The sequence below is a fragment of the Micromys minutus genome (genome assembly GCF_963924665.1).
Source record: "Micromys minutus genome assembly, chromosome: 13".
In the NCBI taxonomy this organism is placed as follows: Eukaryota; Metazoa; Chordata; class Mammalia; order Rodentia; family Muridae; genus Micromys; species Micromys minutus.
The window spans coordinates 41,630,652-41,650,106 of NC_137982.1; the positions used below are offsets into that span (position 1 = coordinate 41,630,652).

The 19,455-nt window shown below is 39.3% G+C and overlaps 1 protein-coding gene and 1 pseudogene across 3 annotated transcripts in view; one reads left to right on the forward strand and one right to left on the reverse strand.

Moving 5' to 3' along the window:
* Positions 1-12,460: 12,460 nt before the first annotated feature.
* Positions 12,461-13,090, forward strand: LOC308429189 (UBX domain-containing protein 2A-like; annotated as a pseudogene). The gene has a single exon. The product of its transcript is annotated as a UBX domain-containing protein 2A-like (transcript).
* A 2,579-nt stretch (positions 13,091-15,669) lies between these two features.
* The window catches only part of STK39 (serine/threonine kinase 39), a 242,257-nt gene continuing 238,471 nt past the window's right edge, over positions 15,670-19,455 (reverse strand). Inside the window, exons 18-19 of one of the 2 annotated variants that reach the window (XM_080928167.1) lie at positions 16,948-17,023; positions 15,670-16,739 (exon numbers count right to left, since the gene is read on the reverse strand). In XM_080928167.1, coding sequence (XP_080784293.1) covers positions 16,949-17,023 — 75 coding nt within the window. In that variant the 3' untranslated portion in view covers positions 15,670-16,739; position 16,948. Of the gene's footprint in view, positions 17,024-19,455 lie in introns of both variants that reach the window. The other variant, XM_080928168.1, reaches the window with a different exon arrangement.

Sequence of the window (19,455 nt, forward strand, 5' to 3'; positions counted from 1 at the left end):
TAGTATCCCCCATGACATTCCAGTTCTCATCAAAGAGCTGTTGTCTCCTGGAGTCTGGCAGTGTCTCGAGCACAAATGATTGCACTGCAATGCTGAGAAGCCGACAGTCCTTGCCAACACTGCTACGCTATGCGTATTTTAAAAGAGAATTCCCTTAAATGAAATAATTCCATCGTTGGTAGAAATTTTAGTCAGCATGAAAATGAAAAATCAGGATGGTTTCTCCTGCTGTTGCTGTTGCTTCACAGCTTCCCCCAATGTTCCCCCACTTCCCTAGGAAATCCTTTATTTATCCATCTTCCTCTATTTACTGAGAGTCTGTAATATTCCCCGTACTGCTTCCAGAGCTCAAATGCAGCAGTAAATCAAATCAACATCTCTAAACTTGGAGAGGAGCAGACACAGAGCGTACTGATATAAGTACCATATGCACAGTGTTAGAAGACAATAAAGGCCTGGGGATCAGGAGTGCTAATAGGCGTACAAAAGGGCAACACCTAACTGCAGAAAGCAGCCAGGCCTTGGGGAGGAGGGGGTACTTGTACAAAGACCTGAAGAATGGAATGGAATTGCCCTGGAGATCTAAAGGAGCCTGCCTATAAAGAAAGGGTTACAACAGTACTGATGTGTTAGGGAAACACAAAGCCATTGGATGGAGTAGAGAGAACAGGGGACAGTGGTGAACTCATTTGAGCCGGTTGTTCCTGTTTTGTTTTGTCAACTTGACGTAAGCCAAGATCAAGAGGGAACATCCACTGAGAAGGTGCCTTTCTCCATTTGCCCTTTAGGCAAAGCTCTGGAGCATTTTCTCCATTGATGATTTATGTGGGAGGGCCCAGTCCATTATGGGTCGTGCCTCTCCTGCAAAGCAGCATTCCTCCAGTGGCCTCTTCCTCAGTCCCTGCCTCCAGGTTGCCACCTCAGTAATAGTCTGTAACTGAGATGTGTAAAGCAAATAAACCCTTGCCTCCACAAGGTACCTTGGGTCAGTCATTGTACTTATCACAGCAATATACAGCAATAGATTAAGCAGATTAAATCACAATTTAAGGTGTATCTCAGCCACCCACCCAGACTTCTAGCACAAAGGGGGTGGGGTGGGGTTATTCATCGCAATGTAGAAATGGGACAAGGGAGACACATGATTCAATTTGCACAGAAGTTTTAGCTAGGTATAGTGATGCCTACCTGTAAATTCTAGCAGGATGAGGCAAAAAGATACAAATTTCAGCTAGACTATATAGCATAACTCTGATTTGGAGGGGGAAAAATGGTATAGGCCAGGGACGGATTGCATTTTCCCCAGGTCAGTACAAAGTCACAGCTTCATATTGACATAAAAAAGGAGGGAGGTATGAAAATTATTGAACCTACACTCCCATCTTTCTGTACTCTGAGAAAGATGGGCAATGTGTTTGAAGACTGTGTTTGAAGAAGCCATGGTATTTGTGTGCTTGTATTACAATCTTCTGCTAGATAGACTTTGGTCAAACAGGTCCTCTGACCACTTATTGTACATATATGAGCATCTTATAGTCATCATATAGTCATTTTATAGTTTCCCATGCAAACCCAAGGGCAGGGAATGAATACAGACCCTTAGCCTCAGCAATCTTCCACATAGAATGCAGGCGTAGAGAAAGCTCTCTGGCCCAGTCCCTGCTAAAACATTAATCACTACTCTGCAGCTGAGGGCTGGAAGGTGATTTTGTAAAACATTAAGTTTATAAATCAAATATCTGCTGTGTACTCATGTGTTCATTCCAGACCAGATGTCTCTAAGGCTGACATTTTGGGATCATCCTACCTTTAATATATTCTCTCTTTGATTAAAAGCTTCAGTGACCTCTGGACCCACTCAGAAAATAGATCTGAAACCTTTCTCTTTTAATACCAGGAAAGTTATTTTCTGTGCACAGTAGAAGAATCATAAGACAGATAAAGGCTGACTTCCTTGGAAGACTTGTGGGAGAATTAATCAAATCCCATGACTCACAGAAAAAAAAAAAAAAACTGATATATCCAAGAAATTCAAGTTTGGGTAAATTAGCATATACCAACTGTGTTCATTCCACAGTTGTTCATTCCACAATTTTTACATTATTATTGCATACCAAATACTTTGTATATGTGTGTGAACAAAAGGTTTGTTACATGGCCATGGTACTTTACAAATGTCAACATCATGTAGTCAGCATTGTCTTAGTTGCTGTGGCCAAGGAACACTGTAAAAGATTAGCTATGAGCAAAGTATGCTCATACAAATGGATCAGGAACAAAGACACCGAGGGCATCTTTTCTAAGACAATAATAAAATGCTTCCTGAAACCAAGAGAGTCTTTAAAAATATGAGTCTAATACACAGTTGTTCAAAACAAGAAGGCAAAGAGTCATGTAAAGTGGGAAACAGGAAGGCTTGAAGCTCAAAGGTGATCTTTTACCACGGTATCATTCAAGGGCTACATATAAATGAGCCTTAATCTTTTTAAGAAACACTGTGACTTGATGTCCCAGGATGGGGTGGTATTCAAGGAGGGCTTCCTCATCTCTAAGGGGAAGGAGGGATTTGTGAGGTGGGATTGGGAAGAGGGGGGGAGGTTGTGGTTGCAATCAGGATATAAAGTGAATAAATAAATTAATTTAAGATGCTAATATTAGAAAGTTTGGGGGTGAGTGGGGCTGACCATTAAGTTCCATGGAGTAATAGGAATATGATACTTTTCTTTCAACACAGGACAGTGTCATTTTGCTTAGCAGCTCTTGGCTGATCCTTTTAGCAATTTACTACTTAAAGTCTACTTACCTGTCAATCACTCGTAAATGCCTTTCACACGGTTGATGCGGGTGCTATGCATTTAATAGTTGCTGTGACTCTGAAACGCTGCCAACCCAGAGGAACAGCTGAAAATGCTACTCCCCAGCCAGACCGTAATGTCCTTCTCCTCCTCAGCCCGACACTACCATTTACAATCTGCGTAGTCTGGATTCATTGCTGGTCTGACTGCAATCATTAGTTTTGTACAATATACTCCTCCTGATGGATTGTTTTGTTGTCCTGTGCTTTGGTTTGCCTTTTATATTATCGGATTTTTCCAACACATAGAATGATGAATTGTTAAACATCTCCAAGCTTCATTAGAAACAACTCCTATAAGCTTACACCCTCTTGTCAGGTTGAAAAGCAGCCAAATGACATAATAAATATTGGGAGATGCAGATTTAACTGGCAGACAACGTGGCAGTGCAGGAAGATACAAACACGTTCTGATCCCAGAACTGCCATGTGCTAGCCAAGTAACATCCATGAATAAGGTACTCAACGTCTGTGAACTTCATTTCTATGGTATGAAAATTGGACATAAGCATCACAAAAATGTTATGACCTAAAGAGACACTAGAACAGGCAACTAGAATGTGTAAGTACATTGGGACTTCTATTCTTAGCAATTAATGTTAATCACCTTTTATAATTTTGATTCTTTTCTCACGATTATAAACTTCATGATGAAAATTTGCAAATGAAATACTTTTATTTTTATTATTGACTACTGACCAGAATTAAATTGCTTAAAATGCTAGGAACATGCAGTTTGCAAGATGGGGGGTGTTGACATGGATCCAATAAGTCATGAAAGGCACTGTGACTGCCTTTATAGACATACTCCCACCCAAAGCCACAGCCATGCCTGAAAGGAAAAAGCCCAGGCAAGAAGGAATCTCAGACAATACTCTAGGTCCTGAGAAAATTCCCTGCACCTGTATCAGTGGTCTGTTGGCGTTTGTCTTCTCAAAGGAAAAAGTTCAATCAAGAGACATGGACCTTTTTTTAGCAGAAACTACAAAAAGAAGGGTAGCAGAAAAAAAACGTGACATTTTTTTTTTCTCATCCAAATCATAGTAAACCAGGTCTCTCTTTTGGGCTGTTTCTTGTCACTTTCTTCTAGAAAAGGCCACAGTGGGGCCACAGTGGGGAGTGTGTTAACTACCTGGGATATAATGAGATGTTGGCCTTTTGAAGGCACAGAGACTTCATCAGTACATATGTGAGAGGAAATGCCCCGACACCTGAGCTTTGATACACAGAGAACTATGTGCCTGCAACCCCAAAGACATTTAATGGTGATGGGCATCCTGATCACAGAGGTGTAGCCACCAAGACACAGATTGTAGTTTTTCTGGGTGTCCCATGTCTAACTCCTTTTGAGACTCTTGAAGATTCCGAGATTGATCTCCTGGCTGTCAGGACATTTTCTAATCTTTTAAAATCGAGGTGACAATGAATCTGTCAGATAGTACCAACAGGAACTGGCTCTGAGCTAAGTCCTAGACGCCCTCCCAGCTCTACCTCGTCTGTCTTCTACATAGCAAAGTGCACTTATTTGGAAGCTGTCTAATAGAGTCTGCTACTCACCAGCTCTCTGCCAGGATCTCCAGGAGAACAAGCAGACACCAGTGAGGCCATGGAGAAGGGCTATGACACCATGCCTCTTTCTAGTGTCCTTCAGACTAGCCTTGACTCCTCATGTATGCATGTACAATACTTTGACATAACAAAGAATGCTAATTAGCTAGTGGGAATTTCTCTGACCTAATTCATCAACAGTGCAACTATTACAAGTGAATAGGTGGGTAGACTCAGTGAAGCAGCAACTGGTCCATTCCTTCCTCTGCTCAATTACGCCCCTACAATGTTTCTATTGAAGAAAAGGCTGACTGAGTGATTAATCCTTCTCTTTCTAAACACAAGTTTACCGGGCCTGAATACTGTAAAGTGGACCTGTCATACTCATAGACATCAAGGAAGCTGAAACAGAAGGCTTTATGCTTTACACGTTAATACCATAGAATATAATTGTTTTTCACCTAAATTATGTTAGGTTCCAAAGTCTTTAAAAAATTTAAGACAAAACAAAAAAAAAAACCTAAACTGAAGCTGCCTTTTCTCATACAACTGTCTGACCCTTTCATGAAAAGAACATTATTTACCTTCTTGTATTTACAGGACAGATCACAAGATTCTGATAAACAGAGAAAGCTAATACACACACAACACACACACACACAGAGAGAGAGAGAGAGAGAGAGAGAGAGAGAGAGAGAGAGAGAGAAGGAGAGAGGGAAAGAGAGAGATTATATAAATAAAAAGCAAAGAAAACAAGTCTTACATTGGCAACTATCAGGGATCATTTTCATGTCTTCTCACATGACTCTAAATCTCCTACCTCCAAATGAACTAATGCCAGCCTCAAATGTTCTCTATTTTCCTGTAGAGAAGCTGCATGGTATAGTGTAAATGCCTTAGAATCCCCTGAACTAGGGTTCAAATCCTATCACATCAATTGGTTGACTTTGGAAAAAGGACCTAAAAATTCCTGTATCCGTAAAGTGTATACAGTAACACCTGAGAGATTTAAGTAAGCTCATGTAGGAATAAGCCTTTGCTTTAATGCTGTTCCAGAGCAAGCATGCAATGAAATGTTTCTGTCATTGAATCTGGAGTTTGTCTAAAATGATAATTAAGAGTATGGGTGTGAAACCAGACATACCTATACCAACTTTCTGCAACACAGTGTAGTATTTATTATATGTTCTTCACAGCATAGATTTTTTTCAAGCCTTTGTTTTCTTACCAAATCCTCTGATAGTTGTTCAAGATTAAATTAAATGATACAAAATGCTTAGGAGAGCATCTGTTTGCTTCAGACTGTAAGCAGCAACCAAAGAAGAAAACTAACAGAACACCAAAAACAACAAAACACCTCTACAAACACTCAGAGTGCAGTAAAGCAGTAACCTTTGACCTTTATGGTATAGTTGACAGAAGCAAATAACATTGGCATTGTGAGTTCACTTATGTACAGCTTCACGGGAGCAGTGTGTGAAACCAAAGAATAGTGATTAGAACTGTGCTACATATAATGTTGGATGGGGAAATGAAGAATAAAGGTTCTGCTAAGGACATGAACAGGGCTGCCACCTAAGTACCACGTTTTTGTATTTCTTTTCCATGTTCTATTTCATTATTATTCATTTATTTCCATTTTTAAATATCCAATATTTTAAAGAACAATAGAAGACAGGCTCATGAAAATTCTGCCTGAATGTACTCCACCTGATTATGATTGGATTAAGATTGAACTATATCTCACTTAATCTATCATAATGCTGTTGTCACAACTGTATACAACTAAGCTGTCTGTTTGAACCCAGAGCCTTTTGAAAGGAGGGCGCTATCCTTCTTCTCCCTCAGTTTGGTCCCATTAGTTTACTGAACAGTCTGCTCAAACAACAGGTCAGTTTCTATAATAATTTTTCTCTGCAATACACATCTTTGTTCCTCAAGCCAGTGTTCTAATGATGGATATAAATGCTATCCCTGTAATTGTCACTGGCCTTTTATTATTCAGTAATAAACCCAATAATAAAAGACTGTAAGCTTAGATAACATTGTTTGCCCTTCGATGAATTATGAGTTATGGGCTCAATAAGTCTCTCCAGCTAATAATGTTTGTTTTAGAGCCTATAATTCATGCAGAGAGATTTTTTTTTTGCATTGATTACTTTTATGTTGCTGTGAACACAAAATTTGAAAAAGAACTCAAGGGAAGATTCATTTTGGAGCATAGTTTCAATACATCATGGTGGAGTGGTCACTGAAGCAGTATTGTGTGACTGTTAACAGTATGGTGGACAGAAAGCAGAGTGCATACTGCAACCCAGGGCTGGACAGATAATCTGACAAAGCCCTAGCCTTAGGGTATATTTTTGCTACTTGGGATAGATCTCATCTGCCAAAGGTTTCACAACATCCCCTAATAACAAAGACAAAGATGGACCATACTTTCATAATATGAATCTGTGAGAGGCATTTCAGATTCAACTTGTAAACTTTGGTGTACCTATCTTGGTTGTATGAGCCTTATTCACCTGAGTATTAATAACTAAAGTAGCATCTATTGGTTTTGCATAATATTCAGTGGAATATAATCGAATTGTTCAGATTGTATTTGCACTACTTTTAGATTCTCAGACTAGTTACAGATAGGCTTTGTATACAAGGAAGAAAATAATAGATAAAGAGACATCATTATTGCTTGATTGTTCAACTTCTTTGTGACAAAATTGCATCTAGGAAATTACTGAAATATTTTGGAGACAAACACTGTTACTTAACTTTTTTGGCTTGTCCATTCCTGTGGGCTAGGTAAGCATTTTCTGAGTGTGATTTTGAATACAGGCTAATAATGTGTCTAATAGGTTGAATAAGTGAGTTATTTAACCATGTTATAAACATATACACTTCTTCATTTATACTACACAACTTAAACATTAATATAAATAGAAGACTATAATCATTGTAGCCATTTATGATAGGATACATCTCAAATTAGAAAACTCTAGAAATGATTGCAACAAGGTTTAGAAAATCTTCTTAAAATAAAACTCATTACCCTGCAAAATTTTTTTTAGCTCCTACCAATAGACAGTGAAAAACCCTACTTAAATTTGTATATGACCAATGTTTTCTTTATTGTTTGAAAGTGAAATTATATTTAAGGTGGACACATTTGCATATCCATCAAATACTGATCATCACAATCAAGATAATCTATACACATGTCTCTTCAAATACTTGATATATTTTAAGTGTGGTGTGAACAGGTAGGGTCTACTTCAGTGAAATCCAACTATATACATTCAATCTCAGGCAGATCTAGACTCCACAACCCTCCTGCCTTTGCCTCTCAAGAGCTCTGAGATTACAAACATGTATTACCATACCTGTACCCACTTCTCTCTATAAATTTCTTTTACTTTTAGACTTAGTTCATGAGTATTTAGCTTTCAAGTATGTACATGCACCACGTGAGTGTCTGGTGCATGTAGAAGTCAGAAGAGCTTGTTGGATCCCTTGGAAACTGAGTTACAGATGGTGTGAGCACCCATGTGGGTATTGGGAACTGAGTCCAGGTCCTTTCCAAGAACATCAGTTAGTTTTAAATAGCCACATCTCTAGCTATTCCCTATACATTTTGAATATTAATTTACAGATACATGGTTTGTAAATGCTGTCACACAATCTAGAAATACACTTGTCATTTGTTGCATACTTCTTTTTCTTCTTAGAAACCTTTTAGTTTGATGAGGTAAATTTGCTTTTTTTGCTCTCTCTGTCTCTCTCTCTCTCTCTCTCTCTCTCTCTCTCTCTCTCTGTCTCTCTCTCTCTCTCTCTCTCTCTCTCTCTCTCTCTCTCTCTCTCTCTCTCTCTCTGTGTGTGTGTGTGTGTGTGTGTATCAGCTAAGGAGGAAGGTAGTTGAGCATTGCATTCACACAACTATGTGTCAAGGTCAATGCTAATGCGAGAGGTGACGCATTTTACTCTAAGTTTTTACAGTTCTGTGACTTAGATTTTAAGTCATAACTAATATAGAGCTGATATTGTATATGACATAGGAAAAGGATCCAGTTTGTTAAAGAATAACTGATCATACTTTGAACCTCAAGATTGTATTTTTTTTTTACTGGAATAACTTGTTTCTAGTTGTGGTGTGACACAGCCCTAGGTTTTAATCCAAGAGCTTTCTGCTTATTTTAAACAGGATTAAAGTCAACCACCGGCCAAGAGGCTGAGCAAGCATCTAGTTGACAGGTAGTGAACATAGAAAAAAAATCTAGACAGTAAGAGGAAGTCAGGAAGATGAACAAAAAGAGGCACAGAAAGTAGAAGAGACTTGAGTTTTAATTGATGATTTTTTTTTGACATGGCATGAAAGAGAGATTCCTTTGTGGACATCAGTTGACATGGATGGTTGCTGGGTGCTTTCTCTGCCTCCCTGAGCTAGCAGGCTTTCACGCCAACATCTGGCCCTTAAGTCTTCATTGTTAAATGAAAACTATTGAGATTTTGTTTAAAAAAGAAATTTGGTGCTCCAATGTGTGGCCCAACCATGTGGTCAGAGAAATCATGCCAGCTGCAAACAAAATGAGAAACTATCAGGTATGGAGTTGTGATCCCCCTTAAGATCCTTCAGTCCTTCCCAGAGCTTTTCCATTGGGGTTACCAGGTTCAGCCCAATGACTGGCTGTGAGTATCTGCATCTGTACTGGACAGGTGCTGGTAGAATCTTTCAAGAGACAGACATACCAGGCTCCTGTCAACAAGCACTTTTTGGTATCAGCAATATATGTGGGGGGGTTGGTGTCTGCAGATGGAATGGGTTCTTAGGTGGGGTGGTCTCTGGATGGTCTTTCCTTCAGTATCTTTTCCATTTTTTGGCCCTGTCTTTCCTTTGGACAAGAACATTTATGATTTAAATTTTTGAGATGAGTGGGTAGCCCCATCCCTCAACTGGTGCCTATCTACTGGGGGTGGTCTCTAAAAAACAATACCATTTGTTGGGTATGTTGGCTAATGTCATCATCATTGGGTGCTGGGAGCCTCTCCCTTTCCTGGAGTCTGGGACTTTCTAGTGGCTACCCCAGTTCCCTGCCCCCCTGTCAGACATGTTTCTATTCAATTTCTTTACCCTCTGTACTTCTCTCCTGTCTCTTCCAGTACCCGTTCCTTCTACCCTTTCCCTCCCTTCCTTCTCCCTCTGAGATTCTTCCCTTTCTCTACTTACTGTGATTATTTTGTTCTCCATTCTAGGTATGATTGAAGCATCCACATTTTCATCTTTCTTATTCTTAAGCCTTATATAGTCTCTGAGTTAAATTGTGGGTATTCTGAGCTTTTGGGATATTATCCACTTATCAGTGAGCACATACCATGTGTGTTCTTTTGTGAATGGGTTACCTCACTCAGGATGATATTTTCTAGTTCCATCCATTTGCCTGCAAATTTCATGAAGTTATTGTTTTTAATCGCTGAGTAGTATGTACAGGTACCACATTCTCTGTATCAATTCTTCTGTTGAGGGACATCTGGGTTGTTTCCAGCTTCTGGTTATTATAATTAAGGCTTCTACAAATATAATGGAGCATGTGTCCTTGATATCTTATTGGCTGATTCAGTTCCAAATATACCTTAGAAAAATGTTTGGGAATTGCAATTTGTTCAGGGAAGATTCTACCAATTATCTAGGATATGAGATAGGTTTATAGAAAATTTACCAACAGAAAGTACAAATAAGGAAAGAACAATTACAAACCCTTAATGATTTTTTAAAAATTGCTGGTTTATATTAACTGGATAAGGTTTATAATTGGATTGACTACTCAAGAACAAAGTAATTTATTCAAACCTTACAAGGTGATAAGGGCTTAAGTAGTTGAAGAAAATTATCAGCTGAGGCTGAGAGAGAATTGGCTCTAGTGAAAAATGAATTACAGGATACACATGTGGTTCACTGGATCCAAAGCTGGATTGTGCAGTGTTTCTGTTTGTTTTGTTTTTGTTAAGTTTCGAGTTGGGTTTTTATGCTCTATAATTATTCTAGCACAGGAATTCTTTTTTATATTTGATAGTTTTAAATTTAAATTACAAATATTATCTCCTTTCCTAGTTTCTTGTCCAGGAACCTCCTATCACATCCCCCTACCCTTGCATCTATGAGGGTGTTCTCCCACCCAACCACCCCCTCCTACCTTCCCACCCTGACATTCTCTTACACTGGAGCACCAAGCCTTGCCAGGACCGAGGGCTTATCCTCTCACTGGTGCTTGACAAGGCCATCCTCTGCTACATATGTGGCCAGAGCCATAGATCCCTCCATGTATACTCTTTGGATGAGACTTTGTCAGTTAGCAGGTATAGACCCAGCAGAAATTGTAGTTCCTTTTACTAATGCTAAAATTCTTTCATTATGGGCAGAAAATGAACTTTGGCAAGAGCTTGCAGTAATTTTTGGGAAACATTAAGAACAACAACAACAAAAATCCCAAAATCAAGATACTTCAGTTTATAGAAACAACTGATTAAATTCTCCCTCATATAGTAAAAAGGACATCAATTTCTGGAACCACTAGATTCTACACTGATACAAATAGATCAGGAAAAAGAGGTTATAAGTCAAAAAATAAATAAAATGGCTTAGAGCCCTTATGATTCATTTCAAATATTAGAGCTGTCTGCCATTCTTATGATATTCTAAGATTTTCCTGAATCTCTTAATATGATTTCTGACTCTCAATACATTAAAAGAGTGGTATAACATACTGAAACTGCTAAACTTATTCTAGATGTTTCAGAATTAACATAGCTACTTATTCAGTTACAACAAATATTCAGAAACAGAAAGCATCCATTGTATATAAAACATGTCCAGTCACATACAGGTGTTTCATTTTCAGAGTTTCGAAATTTAAAATATGAGCAGCATATCATAGCATGTTTTCTCAATTTTAATTGGCAACTGCTTTAAGTTCTAAAGGGCTGATTCTGAAATCACACATTTATTAGAAGTTATGGCTATTATGGGCATATCTGTAAAAATTGAGACTGACAATACTCCAACATTTGTCTGCAGTAAAATGAAGCTTTTTTTCCCTACTAGAACATAAAGCTTATTACAGGATTACTACATAATCTTACAGGACAAGCAGTTATAGAAGGATGTAATTGCACTTTAAAAGACATGCTTAATAAAATGATAGGGGTATCTTAATAAAATGATAGGGGTAATAAAGCTCTCCAGAGATAAATTGATTACACAGTGGTCTGTTTATGTTTTTATGCAAGTTTTAAAATCTGGTTTTTAATGAGAAAGGAACAAGTTATACAGACTATTCAATGGTAGGAAAATAAAAAACACTGAATTAAACTATCCTGTATATTTTAAATATGTGCTGACCTCTGAATATAAATCAGGAAATATGTATTGTTGGGGAAGAGATCTTGTCAGTTTCCACAGGAGAAGAAAAGCTAGGAATGACATCAAGATTAATAAAGCTTAGATCAGGACAGGAGAGACCACCTGAATAAGGAAAGGTGATAGTTCAGCTTGTTCATGAATTCCAAACTGACTCATAAAAACTAACAGTCTTTACATACATACATCTTGGATACTATTGCCAAATGAGTATCTGAGTACCTCTTGCCATCACAGAGTAAAAACTGAAAAGCTCTGAGGATAAAGCATAGGCAAAACAATAATTACATTGATGTTTTTAATATGTCATGTATAATATTTTAATGTATTGTTATTTAAAAACCGAGTTAGCTAACATTTATATAAATATCTGTTGTTTTGAAGTATTTAAATGCTGATGCTGATTTAGCTAATTGAATATTCTGCTAATTTAGACCACATTAAGATTAATAATACAGTTATTTTATATATCATATTGGTTAACTAGTATTTGAAAATAAGTAATTTTTCTGAACAGCCTGTTGAGAAAATTGCATGTACTCTGATTGACAGCCATGTCCCTCTCCTAGCTTGTGATGACTGAACCCCCTCATAACCCTGGGGACTGAGGACTTGGCCATGGAAGCCACACCCTGAATAGCAGAAAAAGAATGAAAGAAGTAGATAATCCTGACAGTATGAAAGAGAATGAATTTGTGAAACAGGAACTCCTGGAAATCAACCCCTCAATGATAATCAACAAAGGGACTGTGAATATTTTGTTGACAGCCTTTTTGAGGAAGCAGAGAAGTCTGCTGCCAAATGCTTGTCCCCCACTGAATAGAAGAAACAGGTAGATGTAAATATAAAATTGTGGAAAAATGGATTAACTGTCAATGATGATTTTAGAAATTACTCTGATGGTGCGAGGCAGCAGTTTCTGAATGCCATCAAAAAAGGGAAATTACCTTCATCATTACGGGGAGTTTTGATAAAAATAAGGTGGATGTTAAAGTTGAAGATTTAAAAAAATGAAGTATGTTGTCTATAAAGCCTCTGTTCCAGAACAGGGCCACAGACTAGGAAGTGCCACACCAAGAATCATTTCTAAAGCAAAGAGTATTGAAGTTGACAATAAAAGCACATTGTCTGCTGTTTCACTGAACAACTTAGAGCCAATGTTTATTATCTGGATAGCCAATGGGGAAAGGAATGTCCAAAGATTCAACATTTATCATAGGGTGATCCACATCAAAGACTTCACTGAAAAGTACCAAGGATCTCAGAGAAGCCCTAATTGATACGTTTGAGCACTAGAGAAATCACATACTATATTTAGATTATTATGAAAACTCTCTACAAGGTAATTAGAACAGGAGCCAATTTCCAATGGAGAACGGAACAAAGACCATCAATAGGCTCATCACTCTGCATGCAACCCTTACCAGTATTGAACCAGATGATACACTAATTAAGGATATCATATTTATTGGTGAGTTGGCAACTGGGGATTCTTCATAAAGCAAAACGGAGTCCACTAACTCTTGCCTGTTGACTTGTATTGCAAATGCTTTTTATATGTAACGAATATATTTTCTTTGAGAAACAAATTGGGACATTTTATGAGGAGTATTTACTATGTGGAAAGCCTTATACTCGGTTATTGTCAACCATCCTACGGTCATAAGCCTACCCCTTATGGGTTGGATCCATTTGAAGGCAGAATCCTTTGCAGGCTTATCCGTGGGTGGGTGAGTGGAGTTCTTACACTGGAACTGATACCTATCTGAATTCCTTCTTGACCAGGATGTAGTAGCAAAAGGGTCAGTGCCATCCTGCACCGAGGTAATTGTTCAGTTACCTATAAGCCACATTCCTAAACTGCTTACCCTCTCCCCCCAAAGGCACTATTAAACTGTGGGGACCCCTCTACCCCCAAAGGTACCTATTAAACTGTGGGGACCAGCCGAATGGTCACAACATTTGGCTAATGCATGATTTACTGATGGTTCATCAATCACCCATGGAACCAAAGCTAATGGAAAACATCAGCCTATAGACAAGAGGATGGAATATCCATGTTGAAGCCTGCTTCCTCAGCATAGCTGTAGCAATTTTGTTCCACGCCTGCCAGTCATTTCATATCAATATTGACACAGAAGAACAGCTCAACTCTGAACAAGGTCAAGCTGACCACATACTTGTTACGTTCTGAGGTCTGTTAATCTGAAGAAACTCCACAACTGTAAGCTCCACTTAGGACCAATTAGAAAAAATGGCCAGTTAGAACCGTTCTGTCGAGCTAGCCAAATAGCTCGAGTCAAAGCTGACCACCTGGCAGCGTTCCTTGCACCTAAGCAGGAACTCATTGTGGTTTTCACCTTTATAAACTGGCCCGAAGAAATATTCACACTGTCAGTCTAGCTCCTGAGTCTAGACTGCATTGCTGATTGATCAGTATTGGGGTGTGCATTCAATAAATAAGCTCTCTTCAACTGATGTCTCAGTGGTTTGTACGGAGATTCACAGACCTCAATAGTCCAGTACTGAGGAAGGAACCAGGAAATGTGTGTAGCACTACTGACTATAAAACAGACAACTAGAAAAGCAAAGGAAAAATGTCTTCTCCAATTCATGATATCTATATGAATACACACACACACACACACACACACACACACACACACAGAAGATGTTCTGGTCTTCTGCCTTTGACGATATTTCTGTCCTCTCTTCCATGACATTCCCTGACACTTAGGTAAAGGAGCTATGTTGTAGACATATCATGTGGGGCAGAGGTGTACCCTAGTCAGTCGCCTAGATTTTAACTAGCTGTGGATTTCTGCAATGGTCACCTTCTGCTGTGGAAAGGAGCTTCTTTGATGAGAGGTGAGGACACCTGTCTGAGGATGTAAGGATAAGACAATCTTTAGGATGCAGATTGGAATTATATCGGTTTAGGAAAGTGGAGGTAATGGGTTTCTTCTAAGATACATAACCTCACTAGCCATGTGTAGCTGCATAGGTTTTCATGCCAGGCATTTCCTGCATCCAAGTGGTCCTCGAGTACCTTTAGAGAGCTGCTGGATAAAATGCTGCTGCTGCACCTTCAGAGGTATCTTATCATGCTGGTCACGTGGTCTGTCACTGTCACAGCAGGGCTGGACTGCTCATTGCTTTCCTCCCTAGGCAGCCCAAATAGCACCCTCTGCTATTATAAAAGCTCATCTTCAAAGGGGAGGATTTGAGATTAATTCTAGTTCAAAAAGTTTGTGTCCTATGCCTAAAGTGTGTGGTGTCTTCGGCCATGGGGACTTCGGGGGCTGAGCTTATTCACAAGTTGTACTGAAAACTGTTAAGAATGTGTTCTTTTTGTCAGAAAGCAGGATTCAGTTTGCCCAGTACCTCTGAGAAATGCTGTGGATGAGTCAATGAACTATTCTGGACATTCCTCAGTTTTCCTAGTTGGAAGAAATTGTTCTCTTTTGTCCTTTGAAGCCCCACTGCTTTCAAGTGCTACCTGTTTAAGTGGAGTAGGAATTAATTGGTTAAAACCTATTCTCTGTGACTGTGACTTTATCCTTCCCATGGTGCACTTCTCACTAGGCTGCTTGCCCTAGACATCCTGGGACAGTGAGGAACTGCACCGTGGAGATGCTGGTGACGGCTGGAGGAGGAAGGAAACGGAGGAGACACGCGTGCACTGTGCAATATGCTTTTATTTTTCCTTTTACCTTTGCAGTCATCTTTGAGTAATTGTGTAAACAATAGAATGGAATGGAATTACATTAAATCGTATGCAAATGGTTCTAGAACACCTTAACGATTATGACAAGGCAATTATAAATAACTTCTTTCCTTATTAATATATATTTGCTTTTTAAAGTACATTAAAGAGCTGCCGTGTCTAGGGTTAGCTAGGGAAGAGCAATGGTACCATCCCTGGAGCCCACCTTCTTCGAGGTTTTGACTCCAAATTTGAAAATCCTAAGATTTACTAGGTTCATAATACACAGTCAAGCAGGAGGTTTTTGGGTTGGAAATATTTATTCTTGAACGTTTACAGCATTTTTTACTTTTTGCCATTGCACAAAAACCCTTTCTGTTATTTTTCACACCCCCTGTGTATTCTGCAGAGTTTCAAGTAAAACTCAGATTCTGGTGCTGTCAAGTTTATCGCCTTACAAACAACAAATCCTATCGCCTAAGGAGAGCCGAATTGGAGACGGAATATAGTTAGCAGTCTAGCAGATCGGCAGCACGCTACAGTATTCTAAATGTCCAGGTGAAGCAGAGTATGCCTCCTTGTGTAGTGCAGGTTTGAGATCTGAGACTAGTCCAGAGTTAAGCAGCCTCAGGCACATTCGTAATGTGAAAGTTTGCAAGGCACCTCCCTCTCCCAAGAGACGACTGGATTGTGGACTGGATTTTAGGCAAACCAACCAAAAGAGCAAGCATCCAAATTCTTAATTCAGCTATTTCAAAAATTAGAAGCTACAAATGCTCCAAAGATTGACCTGAAACTGTTTGTTTAAATACCAAGAGATCAACTGCAGAAAGCATATAATCAAAACCCTTCCCTCATAGCTAAGGTGTGTAAAGCATAAATATATGAAAAATAAAATTCACAGTCAGTTTTAAAACTAGAATTCAAGTTTGGCTAATAGATCTTAATTTTATAAGTATATTAATTTCTAAGTACAACATAAAAGAGGCAGTATTGTCAGATGTACAATTAAAGTATTAAACAGAAATACAACAGTAAAAGGAGAAAAGGCTTCTGGTAGAAGATTCCTTTTGTTGCCAAGAGATAGGACCACCTGAGTGTGTTTCCGACGCCTCACTTACGGGCTATCCAAATTGACTGCTAAGCATAGTGAACAGCTCTCTGGAAAGAAACCGGCAACAGTTGTGCAACCACAGCACTGCCTGTGCGTACACCGTGGATTGCTGGAGAAAAAAGCAGAACTCAGAGCGCTCGGAGTTTTTTTTTAAAAATTATTATTATTATTTTTTTATCCCACTTCATCGAAGCCAGCCTCCTCACGATCTTCTCATTTGTTGGGATTTGGGAGTGAGGGGGTGAGAGGAAGGAGGCAAAGAGGGGGCTGGAAGAGGGATGGGGCACGACAGATGAGGGTGACAGCAAGGGACATACATCAGCTCACGCTCAACTGGGCGAACCCGATCAGCTTCACTTCATCAGGAATCTCCGTCCCATCACAGCCAGAAGCCTGAAAGGGAAGAAGAGCCGTCAGCGCTGGTTTGAGAGCTGTGTATGTGGGTGGGCAGACACACTGCAGGTCACCGGCTCCTCTTCACCGAGAAGCCCCAAGAACTGTATCAGCAAGTGAATGATTGCTGGGTGCCAAATGCTGTTAGAAATGTAGTCCTAATGTGTCAGAGGATGGTTTTGTGCACTGTGTATTCAGATGCTGATTTCTATGCCCAGACCTCTGTCTACAGTTCTGATTGTGGCATGGTCTCAATGTTATATAAAAATTATTTACCATCACCTCTGATTGGTTAACAAAAGAGCTGATCAGCCAATTACCTGGACAGAGGAGATAGGGAGGGACTTCCGATGTCAGTCAAGGGCTTCCCAAATGGGAGAAAAGGAACACAAAGAGAAGGAGGTATGGAAAAGCCACATGGAGAGACCAAGAGGACTCACCATTAGATCACAATGACAGAGCAGCCACAGGATACACATGGACCAGAACAATCCAGGCAAGCCCAGGAGATGGCAAGGAACAGGGCTTTTAGCTGGGTAGTAGCAGTCTAGTCTGGCAAGAACAGATCAGAATCTGCACAGCTATTAATGTTTGAAGTTTATTAATAAAAATCCCAGCTCTCTGTGTCTTTATTCCAGAGCTAAAATAGGCTAGAGCAGAAGTAGAAATGCCCTGCAGCTACTGGGAGGAAAAAAATAAAAGGCACGAAGGCACAGAAAATCCATACGAAATACGCTTACACTTGTGGCTTTAATCAGCCGAAGTGTGGTGAGAGCTACTCGCCATTCTAACTGCACCATACCCACCTGGGCTTACACACAAAATGCATACTCTCCCTGCTTCTGCGTCCTGACTGGGAAGACTTCGGTGTCTGGGAGCGCACCTTTTTTCTTACAAGTTTATTTAAAGAAGAGAGATACACGTACAGGTTTTTAAAAGCATTTTGGCAATTCTTTTAGAGGTTTGATAGTATGCATTGGAATCCCACTAGTTACCATAAGCATAAAGTACATGTAGAACAATGTAATATGGAAACAGTTAGAGTTTTCTTGGTGTGTATAGATTAAACATAATGATCTTTGAATACCAAAAAATTGCCACAGGCTATATTCCTAGCTCTTGGATTATTAATGATTTAAGTTCCAGGTGTACCACACTCTGAGAGGGTGCTATACACTTATTTTTTTTTCCTAAGAAGGACTGAGGCTTTCACTATTTGGCCTTTGTTATTCATGAGCTTCATATGGCCTGAGAGTTGTTTCTGGGGTGTTCAGAGTTTTCTGGGCTAGTATCCAATTATCAGTGACTATATATTAAGTCTGTTCTTTTGTGACTGGATTACCTCACTGAGGATGATATTCTGTAGATGCATCCATTTTCCTAGGAATTTCATAAAGTCATTGTTTCTAATAGCTGAGTAGTACTCCATTGTGTAAATATACCACAGTTTTTGTATCCATTCATCTACTGAAGGACATCTGGGTTCTTTCCAGCTTCTGGCTAGTATAAATAGGGTTGCTATGAACATTGTGGTGCATGCACCCTTATTGTATGTTGGAGCATCTCTGGGGTACTTCTCCCTGCCATTGGTTTCCTGGCCATGTGATTCGTGTTTCTGCTCTGCCATGTATTCCCGTGGATTCCCACATATTCCCACGACGGTTCCCACCACGACCTCAGAACAGTGAATGGGTTTGGCCAATCACAGACTGCAACCTTCAAAACTGTTAGCCAAGTCGGCATTTTCTCGTTATAAGTTCATTATCTGAAGTACTTTGGTTTCAGCAAAAAACATCTAACACGGTATTGTAAGAGAACTCTTTCCTTTGACAAAATTTTATTTGTATTATTTTAGTGTATTTTTAATCCTAAAATTAGCCCAAATCATAGGATGTCAAAACTTTATTATTCCTGTTACTTCAAGATCAGAAGATATTGAAAATAAGCCACTGCTTTTGGGATGAGATCATTGACCCACATTTCTTATTTTCATCACCATTCATTTCTTTTATCTATATAAGTATATGCATGGGTAAACACACACTCAAACACACACACACACATTCAGACACAGTTGTGCACACACACACTCAAACACACACACACACTCAGACACACATTTGTGCACACACACACTCAAACACACACACACTCAGACACACTCACATTTGTACACACACACACACACACACACACACACACACACACGGTTGGGGGAGAACACTACATTTAAGTTTCTTTCTTCATCTTATAATCCACTGATCAGAACTGGAGACTGCAGAAATGCTAACAGAGTGCTGATGTGGTGAATGATTAGGTTTCAAAAGGCTTCCCCTCACTTCCAACAAGGAAATCCAGTGCACAGGCATTCACACTTCCTAGTAGTGTCTGTTGCACCAGTGATGAAATACTCCCAACCCCCACTTTCCTAT